Here is an 11,687-nt window from a genome sequence, read left to right on the forward strand (position 1 = left end):
CAATTGAGCTATCCCCGCTCATTTCCCTGACCCTTTTAATTTTGCTCGTATAACACATATTCCAAACCATTTTATTAATGAAAATTCTCGGTAGTTTTATGTGTTCAATGTTCTATGCTTAGTATATGCGGAAAAAGTAATTATTTAGTTTTTGTGAGACCAATAAACAAATATAAATCTAGAAATAATAATTTTATATGTGGGTCTTATTTGCGATATTGGTAAGTAAGGTAATTAATAAGGAAGGTAATATCTTCCTTATTAATTACCTTCCATACCGATATCACAAATAAGACCGAAAAAAGCGTAATTAATAAGGAAGGTAATAACTTCCTTATTGATTACGCTTTTGCGATGCACTGTGACAAGACCGTTAAAACAATTTTAAGCTCAATAATATCCGCAATAAAAATTAAACAAATAAATGTTAGTTTGACTATTGGGGTTCTCAGGTGAGTAAAATCTGGCAATGCTTGGGCAGATGTTAACTGCTACTGTCGTGTAAAATGTCTCCTAATCAACTATTTTAGGGGTAAAGAAAACGTTTTTGTTGACCATCCTGGCATCTTTTTTTAAAATTTTTTCAGCCTTAATTATTCTATTTTAGTTAAAAACTCTACTCTCAAAATATGGTGCACGAAACGTAATGCAAAACCCTAGGCCTGACTTGGTTTGACAATAAGGTGCCAAGGCTTAATTTTTTATTATACAAAATACTTTACTTTAAATCAGAGTTGACTTTAAGCCTGTTTATAGAAAAGCAAATCCTACAGGATAATAAGTCATCAGCAGACAATCTTTAATTTTGACCGCTTTGCAAACCTTTGAGCCACTGTTCACTTTTAAAAGTTATGTAATACTGTAAAGAGAGAATTTATGTCCCGAACTAAAAGATCAATATGAAATCAAAACCAAAACGATTAAGAAATATATTAAACGAAAAAACATCGGAATAAATATAAATTAACGTATAAAAACCTCCAAATTATATAAAAATATATTATTACACAAAATATCACGAGGATAAAGTTTAAAAACAAGAAAATAAGAAATTAGAAATATAATGTTTATGGAGACAAATAAAAGTCGAAAAAAAATGGCATTCTCTTTTTGTTCAAGTTCAGCTCTTAAATAAAATTTGTCACAAACCTAAATGTTCATAATAATATGAGATCAGTTATTTTCAAAAAATTTCAAAAATAGTATCTTATAAAATAGATATTTAATAAATTTTTCTATGAAAATAGTTACAAATGAAACTATATCAAATCAAAAAATATATACATCTTCATACAGTTAAATGCCTTATAGTTAAATACATCGGTATGTATTATCTGACGTTAAATACGTCAGTATGTAGTGTTTGGCGTTAAACGCATTGGTATTTAGTGTCCGATGTTATTATTTCATAGTCTTCAACCTAAATAAGTTGGTATACTAAATGAAATCAAAAAAACATTAAAAAAGGAAAAAAGAATATTTGAGACTCTAGTAGATCCAGGAAGAAATATTTTAATGATAATGTGAAAGTTTCATCAAATTTTAAAGAGTCACTAGGATTAATCTGAGGTAATTTTTAAACCCAAATGTCATTTTTTAACAAAGAACATATTGAGGGGGTCAAAATAACATTACCTTTTCAAGGTTTTTTTTAATGTGATTCAGAAAATTACATTTTAAATGTTTGTTTCGACCTCCTTAATTTGTTGGGGAAGTCAAAGTGAGGGCGTTAAAATTTATTTTACCAGTCTCTCATACCTCTTCTTCTTTGCCAGATTTTGATGTGTTTAACCAACATCCATCACAAACTCTTTCTGGTAAGTTATAGCCAAGGAATGGGAGTTTGATACGATGACGCGTGCAACTTCCACAAAATACTTGACCACAAGCTCTAAATATAACAGCTTAAAACCACCCGAAATTTCTTTTTATTATCTAATTTACGCAAAAAACATGAGTATGCAAAAAAACAATGAGTAGTGAAGAAATAATTTATTTATTTTGCGTTTTATATTATGAATAGTGATAAGGTAAATACATTTAAATCAGTGTTTTTTAAAAGGGTGGTTTAGTTTAAAGCGTTTCGATCAAATCCGCCCTTTTAAAAAACACTAAATCATATATAGATATGCTTCATATTGAAAAACTACCTCTTGTAAGATTTTTTAAAATGAATTAACATTTTTGAAATTTCAAACAAAATTCTATTTGTCAAAGTTATTTATCATGATTTTATAAATAGTAATAAAATACAAAAGACATTTTTTTTTCTGTTTATATCATTGTTCACATATTTAACTTACTTTTATAATAAAATTTTGTAAATAAAAAATAATTTTTCTTTGTTTTTCTGCAAAAATTTTATAAATAAAAAATTAAGAAAAAAAACATAAGCAGCTAAACTGAAAATAATATTTAACAGAAAAGGACATAATACAACGAACATTTATACGTTGTTTAGCGTTATCGAGAGCTTAATTCATCAAATAACAAAACATCAATATGAGTGGAAAAAAAATTCTGGTCATAACATGTGATAGCTAAAAATCTGGACAAAGTTTGCGTAAATATAAAAATACAAAGGAAAAATTTTATATAATTGCCATCACTTCTATTTTGTTGCAAATTTAATTCTTTAAATGTATTATTAAAAAATAATTTATTTAATAATTAAAAATGAAAAAAAAAGCTTATAACGTAGGCTCCCTAAGAAAACGAGTGTAGCCCTTTTGGGATTTGCATCCGTATGACAACAAAAACTTTATTGTAAATCATTTTCGAATGGAGAACATACCAAATCTACTATTTATAACATACTTAAAAGAAAGGGGAACAATATAGGACCAGAAAGAAAAGTCGGAAGTGGTCGCAAAGCAATAAAGATGCCTGCAAAAGAGATAAAGCGCCTTAAAAAATCGATTGATCAAAAGAATGGTATTTCACAGCGTGGTTTTGCAAAACGATTTCATGTATCACAACCGTTCATATGCAAAACTATTCACCAAAAAACTAGCATTCGTTATCGTAAAAAAACTAAAACACGGGCTCAAAAAGCAGCTGTTTGTTCAGTGTGCCGCAGGTTGGTTTCAAATGCAGCATCAAATGATGTAAGGTTAAAAAGAAAAGACAAATTTGAGCCAAAATTACTTGTTTGGATTGCACTCTCTACAAAGGGAATCTCTCAGCAGTACATTGCTCCGTCAGGCCAAGCAGTCAATGAAAATGTGTATATTTCAAAATGTCTTGCTAGATTTGAGAAATTCATTAAAAAACATCATAAAAATGACAATATAGTTTTTTGGCCTGATCTAGCTTCATCGCATTATTCACGTAAAGTACAAAGTTATCTTAAAGCAAAAAATATTGAATTTGTTCCAAAAGAGCATAATCCTGCTAATGTGCCAGAATTACGTCCAATTGAAGATTTTTGGTCTGAACTTAAGAGATTAGTGTACAACAAAAACTTGCAAGCTGAAAACCTAGACAAACTTAAAAAGCGGATAGAGTTTTCAATTAAAAGAATCGACATAGAACGTGTACATCGGCTTGCTGCCGCCACATTTACAAGACTAGACACTGTGTTTCGTCATGGCATGAAAAACTTATAAATCTTTTATTATTTATTTTTATTGTTTAGATGTTTTTTGTTATTATACTTTTTAAATTGTTAAAAAAGATGACTCCGTTAAAAAGTTATACCATTTCTAATTTTGTCAAGATTTTTAGTTATCACATGTTAGTAAAGCCAAGGTCTGAAAAATGTGCAAATATTTAAAGGTGATAGGCCTATGAAAAGCTTTTTTTAAGCTTCAAAGTTATATTCACAATAAAAATAAATAACTACTCAAATTAATCAATTGCAAATTTTTTTTTCCAATTATTTACCTTTCCCAAGGCCGAAAAGGCCACCACAATCGAGGAGGCTACTTTTATGGTTACAACCCTTTTTCAACTCTATATCTCCGAAACACGAATCTCAACGAACAAGGCCGCTGCGCGGAGAAACAAGTTGAGCGCGGTACTACCAGGGACGTGGTGGGGATCGAATTCCGAACTTGCTTATGAGGCAAGCGCTCTATCACTACACCATTACCGAATTAGCCTCATTGGTTCAGATTATATTGACTTCTAAATTTAAATATAGATTTTTTTAGAAACTGCGATAGCAGATAAAATCATTGATGTTCAGTATACTCTTTTTGACGTTTAAATATATTCCATTTAAATTTAGAATATACTCTTCGCAACTGATGGACGTAATCTTAGGTTGATAGGAATAAGTTTAAATGTGAAAATACTGAACATCAAGAACAATTGAAGGGCTCATTGTGAAACAATGACAAGTCAAAAAAACAAATATTTGAGAAAAATGACTTTTAAGTTTTATTTATATATGACAAAATAAAAGAGTTAAAGCAACTTTTGTGTCAATACTGCTTCACCTGCCAAAAATAAGATTAACATCGTGACCAGTATATAATGTTATTAAACTATGCTTATTATTTCAAAAACGAAAACCATTTTCGGTTTCACAAAATAAAAATTTATACTATGATCAAAATAAAATCTAAAACCAGAGTATTATCGGGAAATTTGATTATAGGTTCAAGGACAGCATTTTGGAAGTCCCTAGATCTCCTGGTATTGACTGAGTTTGCTACCTTGATGACCCCAGAGTCTTAATAAGTTGTGAATTCTACAAGGAACTTTAAAGAAACTACCACATTTACCAATTCCAACTTGGTAGAAGACAGAATGATTCTGTGACACTGATTTCTTGATCCTGATCCTCTGATCTCAATTACAGTTCTTATTAATACACCCAAGATTATTCAATATTCTTAAAATCTTTTTGGGTTTGAGCTGTTGCTCTTAGCCAAAAATGTCTGAATATTAATGAAAAATATAACTTAACCGGAAAGTTATTTTTTACATTTCTCTGAAGCATCACAGCATTTTCTAATATCGTCAGTGTCAAAGTGAGTTGTTCAAATATTGGGCTGACACAAACTTGTTGACACCACAGTTTGACAATCCGGTCTGATTTTGAACATTGAAGAGATTTAGAGAAGTTAATTCAGTTGCAGTTACAAATAACTCCCTAGCTTCGAAAGGTTCTTAAAAAAATATTATTATATTGAGGTATATCCTTTGTACTTTTTCTTTTATATTCTTTGGAACACATCTTTTTAAAATCTTAATCAAGTCTGATTGAATTTTTATAAACTTTTAAATTCCAAAAATTACCTAAAACCACAGAAAGGAGTTTTCCTTTACATTCATGCTTTTCTGACAAGTTCTTTTAACTCTAACTTCATGGTCAAAAAACTTTTTTGTTAAAGTGTTTATTTGTTACAACTTTGAGAAAAACTCATATTAAAGTAAATCTGGCAAGAAAATGCGCACTTTTTTAATTGCAACAAATGAAATTAAAGTATCAAATTATTAATTTCCTTTAAATTTAAAACAACTTTCAGTACTACCTAATACTATAAAAACTATAAACACTCATAACTATTTTATAACATCATAATTATTAATTTCCACTATTATAAACACTCACAACTACTATTAATATTAATTTTCACTATTATAAACACTCACAACAACTATTATTATTAATTTTCACTATTATAAACAATCATAACTACTATTATTAATTTTCGTTATTGTAAACATTCACAACTACTATTATTATTAATTTAATAGTGGTTAATTTCTTTATTATTAAACAAAGAAATTAACCACTATTAAATAAAAAAGCAGATAAAGCCAAACCGAATCCATGCAATTGAATAGGTCAGGGTTCAATGTTTGTAGTAACTGCAAAGAGTTGGTTTTTATTCTTTTAAATTGGTAAATCAACTTTGGAAAAATCAATTCAGATTTTTAGCATTTTGAGTGAACACTATTAATGGCAGCAAATAAGTGTGCTTATCACAACAAGCTTCATGTATACACTCCGGCAAAAAAATAAGAAATAACAAAGTTTATTTACTTAATAACAATGCCTTTCATCACATTGCATAACATATTGTTGAAGATTGCATTTGTTGAAGATTAGTTATGGAATTAAAAATTATTTATCAACTTCTTAAATTCTTCATTTATAAAAAATCATCATCATCATCATCATCATCATCATCATCATCATCATCATCATCATCATCATCATCATCATCATCATCATCATCATCATCATCATCATCATCATCATCATCATCATCATCATCATCATCATCATCATCATCATCATCATCATCATCATCATTATACAATTTGTTTAATATATGATTTACAAATACAAATATTTTAAACTTCAATGAAAATATATTCTATATTCACTTTTAAAGCTGTTAAATACTGTTGAAACCAATTTAACCCTAACTAACAACCTCTTTTAATTTAATTATTTAATAGCTAAATTTGACAAAATTTTCATAATTTAATGGCTTGGTTTGACCATAACACTAAACTATACCAGTTGATTACTAGACATATTAAAACATATTTATATTATATATATATATATATTAATTATATATATATGTAATATATATTATATATATATATATATGTGTGTATATATATATATATATATATATATATATATATATATATATATATATATATATATATATATATATATTTATATATATAATACTAAACACACATGTATATATTAGGATGACCCAAAAAAAAAAAAAAAAACAATTTTTCAAAATGCCTATACATACTACCTAAATGTGTTTATATTATATTAAATCAACATTGGATTTATATTTTAAATGAAAAACATTTTTAGAGGCCCCCTAAGACCCTTGAACATTTATCATGGCCCTAGTATTACAAAAATAAAAATAAAAGATTTTTAAAAGTCTAAGTCTCCAATGAAGCGAAATTATATAAAAACATCAAAAATGACAATTAAATTATTTTAACAATAATTTTTTAAAAAGTGTTTTATAAAATGATTATGAATTTTTAAAAATTTTCATATTACCTCTTTCATTTGGACCAAACAAGATTGAAATTGAAAATTTTTTATAATATTAGGAACTTAAATTTTCAAAGGTTTTCGAGAACCCCTGAAAAATTTTTTAAATCCAATGTTATTTTAATATATACTACATTTAAGTAGTATTTTGAGAAATAGATTTTTCTTGTGATACCATTAAACACTAAGAAATTTTCGGAAACATAAAAGGAAATTTAAGCCAATTTCACAAATTCTGGAAATTCCTGGAAAAAACTCATATAAGATATATATATATATATATATATATATATATATATATATATATATATATATATATATATATATATACATATCTATATATACGTATATATATATATATAAATATATATATACGTATATATATATATATAAATATATATATATATATATATATATATATATATATATATATATATATATATATATATATATATATATATATACATATATATATATTTGTATGCATTTGTGTAACCTACCTGCAATGGTGCTAAAAAAAAAAAAAAAAACTTTTAAAATCAAAAAATTTAAAGATTTTTAAATTTTGCAGAAATCTACATTTCTAAGTTTAGACTGGAAAAGTATTTTATTGTATTTGAAAACTCATTATTTAAAAAAAAATTTTTGTTTTTAATAAGAAAACATAACTGAAACATAAATTATATTACAAGTTCCAAATCAAATCAGTTAAAAAACAAAAAAGATCCATTCTATTTTATAAACTCTTAAATACCTTTAATTCCCTATAACTTTTGAGATTTAGGTAAAAAATATAGACATTTATCTATAAGTCTCATAGAAAAACAAAACTGTTAAACTTGAATCTTGTTGACTCTTCTCATAGCATGCGCTTCCTTGATTCCAGCAATGCAACTCTTCCTGTTATCTCCAAATGAGGGTAGAGCTCTAAAACTCAGTTTAATGGTTCTGAGGCCAGCTGGTAGAAGGTTTCCCAAGACACTGTGTTAACTCTCAGAGATGCTGATTCCATCAACAGTAGTAAAATATGAGAGTATTAACAGTACCATATTGTACAGGGGTGGAATCCTTATTAATGCTTTTGGTGTGCATTTTGTGAGGTCTCATAAGGAGTTTTAAGATAAAACTATAACAACTGAGACAACTGCATACTTAAATTGCCTTACTCTATCTATGAATGAGTCAAGTTTCTCCTTGTTTCTGTTTTAGGTGGTTTGAACCATAAAATAATCTCTAAAAATCAGGGATGCGGAGTCCCAAAAAAGACTCCGGATTTAAAAGTCACAAAAAGATTAATTCTTTCTAGTTTTTGGTATCCAGGAGCTTTAAAAATATAAAAAAGCTTATGGACTACTAATAGGGAAAAAATTAAGACTTATAGGCCAGAAGAACAATCAATTTTTGAACCCAGAGTCCTTAGGTATAATGGCGGCAAGGACTCCGAGACTCTGGTCTTTAAAGCAACAAGTTCCAATTCATTAAATATCATAAATTTTTTTTTCATTGCAGATCATTAATCAACCAACATGTTTAGAGCTTCTGGACACCAGCAAGCATTAAAAAATAAAGTTATAAAGCCAGAGTCCTTTTGGGACTCCGCATCCCTGCTAAAAATATTTTATCTCATACTTTTTTGGACTCACCCTATCATCGCACTCCTTTCTACTATACCTTAAAGCTGACTAGAACTCTTTTCGTGATTTTCTTCATAACGGTCCTTGGGCTGATGTCTTTTCTCTTTCTGCTGCTAAATGTGCCTTCCTCCTGGGTCCAATCAGGTATGGAAGTTTTTCGTTGGTTCCAACTCAAGCCTCATTCTATTCCATCATTTTCATCTTCTGGTGCATCTGCTAATCTAATTGTAATCATTTTTATCTTTTTCAAAAAAACAACTCTCTTGAGAACAAACATCTATTTATTACTGCAGGAAATCAATGTAAAAAGATGCTTTCCGATGCTAAGCTCCATTATTCTCAGTTTACTAAATTTGTAAATCTGTTAGGCTCAAGAGGTTTTTTTAGAAAATCTTCAACAGTGTCATTAACAAAAGTAACTCTAACATAACATCTCAAATTTATGAGACTGATCTTATTACCTCTACCAAGGATAAGGCAGAACTATTTGCAAAGAACTTTTTGTATAATTTGATTTCAACCTTATGGCCATACTCTTCATTCCATTCCAGTCAAACAGGTTAACCCATTGTTAGACATTCAAATCACTCCTGTTTTTATAGCCAAAGTCATATCTCAATTAAACTCTTCTATGGCTTGTGGTCTAGACAGCAATCCTGTCATAGTCTAACAAAAGTAGGACAGCCAATTTGAACTTTTTTTAAAAAAATTCGAACTCGAACACTTTCCAACTATTTAGGAAAAAAGTTCGAACTTTTTTAAAGTTTTTATTTATTTAAAATCGAAAACAGAAGGGTGCATGTAAAACACAAAACTGTTAATTTATTCATAAAGACTTTTTATTTGTTTATAAAAAGTATATGCAAGGTATCATCCTGCAACTAGTTTTTTTTTCTATGCAAAAACAATCCAAGGCTAGCCAGCCCTTTTACGAGATCATACCATTTGAAAATCATATATCTTAATAAAACATTTTCGGTTCTTTAGCTAGAGTCAATTCTTTGTAACAATTTTTAATATTGTTACCATTTTTGGCTTTTTTATTAATGTCGAGTCTATCTCTCTAAGCTGGAATAATCTTTGAATAAGATTAATTTGCAAAACTATCTATATTATTTCTTTTTATTTTGTTCTCAAACTGATTACTTTGACTTAAAACAACTGGGTTTAACAATCATTTTTATGTACTAAATTATTATTTTATTAATTTAATTTTTATTGATGCTATTACATTTGAGAACCTCTATTTTGTGTTTATTTTTAAGTGTCTTGTAATAGTGCGTGTTGAGGCACATTTTGCTCGTTGCAGCTTCTTGCAAAAAATGAAAATACTCCTAAACTTCAGATCTTCTAGATGTGCTAACACTGAGTAGTCATTTTTGTTTGAACTTAAAACTATTTAAAATTTTAATTTTTAAACGTAAATAAACAGTGGTCAAATGGTGAAAAAGTACCAGCCACTATTTAACTACTTTTTAAAAGGACAAAACCGATCCTACCTTAAATGCAATAGCGCTGCAGAGGATGTAATTTTGATTATATTTTTAGAGTCTTCAGATAAACACAAAACAAAAAAAAGCAAAAATATTCAAATTCATAATTTTTACTTATATTTCAGCTTGTTTTACAAAAATTAATGAAAAGACACCATTTTTTTAAATTTAAAAGTTCGAACTATGAGGAAAAAAAAGTTTGAACTTGAACAGTGAAATTTTTGCGTAAAGTTCGAACATTTGAACTAGCTGCCCTAAATAAAAGTATTCTCCAGAATTCTCTTCAATTCTCTTTAAACTGTTTAATAACTGCTTGATTGAATCTTGTTTTCCTGCCTGCTGGAAAATGACATATGTTATTCCAATTTTTATAAAATATGAAGATCATTCTGACCATTCTAACAATTATCCAATAAGTTTTCTCTCTATTATTAGCAAGGTTTTTAAGTCTTTGATCAACAAATTAACTGTCATTCCATCTGGTGTCAAATAACTTACTGTCAGACAATCAAAACAGTTTTTGTTCTTCTCATTCTACTGATGAGTTGCTTACTGTGATGGAAAGATTTTATTGTGCATTAGATGGAGGCAGCGAGGCAAGGGCTATTGCTCTTGACATATCTAAAGCTTTTGATAAAGTTTGACATTATGGTCTTCTCCATAAGCTTGCCTCATTTAGTTTACCAGTGTATCTGGGAAAGTTTTTGAGATTATTAAAAAATTCCTTACTAACCGCTTTATTAAAGTCATCCTCAAAGGCCAGCATTCTTCTTCATTTCCAGTCACTTCTGGAGTACCTCAAGGTTCTATCCTTAGTCCTGTTTTGTTTCTAATCTACATTAATGATCTTCCCAAGAACCTTACATCTAAAGAAGCTTTTTTTGCTAGTGACTCAACTTTATACTCCTGTTGACAAAAGGTTTACTCTTTTTGATCACTTAGAACAGACATCTCAACTCTTAAACAGAATGGGGCAAGAAGTAACTTGTGAATTTTAACTCTAACAAAACTCAGTTATTTACTGCAAGCAACTATTGCAATTCTGTAGATATTCTTATATTAATAAATAGCAACTAGTTCAATTCTTTTTTACACCTTCTTAGATTATTGTTCACTATGACTTCTCATGGAAACCATATATTCATATAACCATAGATTGCTAAATTAACATCTGCTAAGGTTGCTTTTCTTTACTGTGCTTACCTCTAATTCCATTCTCTACATCTACAAATCTCTTCTTCGCACCTGTATGAAATACTATTGTCTTATTTGGGCTGGTTATTCTAATAATGCTCTTTCTCTTTTAGACAAAGTCCAAAAATGAATTGTAAACCTAGTTGGACCTGTTTTATCTGCCAAGCTTGAGCCTCTCTCCCATTGTCAAAAAGCATCTTTTTCTTTTTTTTACTAATACTATCAGGATCATCAGTCAAAACTACTATCATCTCGATCAACCAAAACTTATTCTTGCTTGACTTGTCATTCAGCTAAGACATTCTTTTATTGTATTTGTCCCTGCATGCTTTAAAAACCTTTATTTGTCTAGTTCTTTTCCTTGCACTT

General features: G+C 28.5%; 1 protein-coding gene across 1 annotated transcript in view; it reads right to left on the reverse strand.

Annotated features, from left to right (window-relative positions):
- Window positions 1-915: 915 nt before the first annotated feature.
- Window positions 916-11,687, reverse strand: part of LOC100201509 (uncharacterized) — a 93,702-nt gene continuing 82,930 nt past the window's right edge. The window contains 3 exon segments of the mRNA XM_065791749.1: window positions 916-1,420; window positions 1,759-1,891; window positions 7,498-7,508. Of these exon segments, the coding sequence (XP_065647821.1) occupies window positions 1,370-1,420; window positions 1,759-1,891; window positions 7,498-7,508 (195 nt within the window). The 3' untranslated portion in view covers window positions 916-1,369.

The sequence above is a fragment of the Hydra vulgaris genome, chromosome 02 (genome assembly GCF_038396675.1).
Source record: "Hydra vulgaris chromosome 02, alternate assembly HydraT2T_AEP".
NCBI lineage: Eukaryota > Metazoa > Cnidaria > Hydrozoa > Anthoathecata > Hydridae > Hydra > Hydra vulgaris.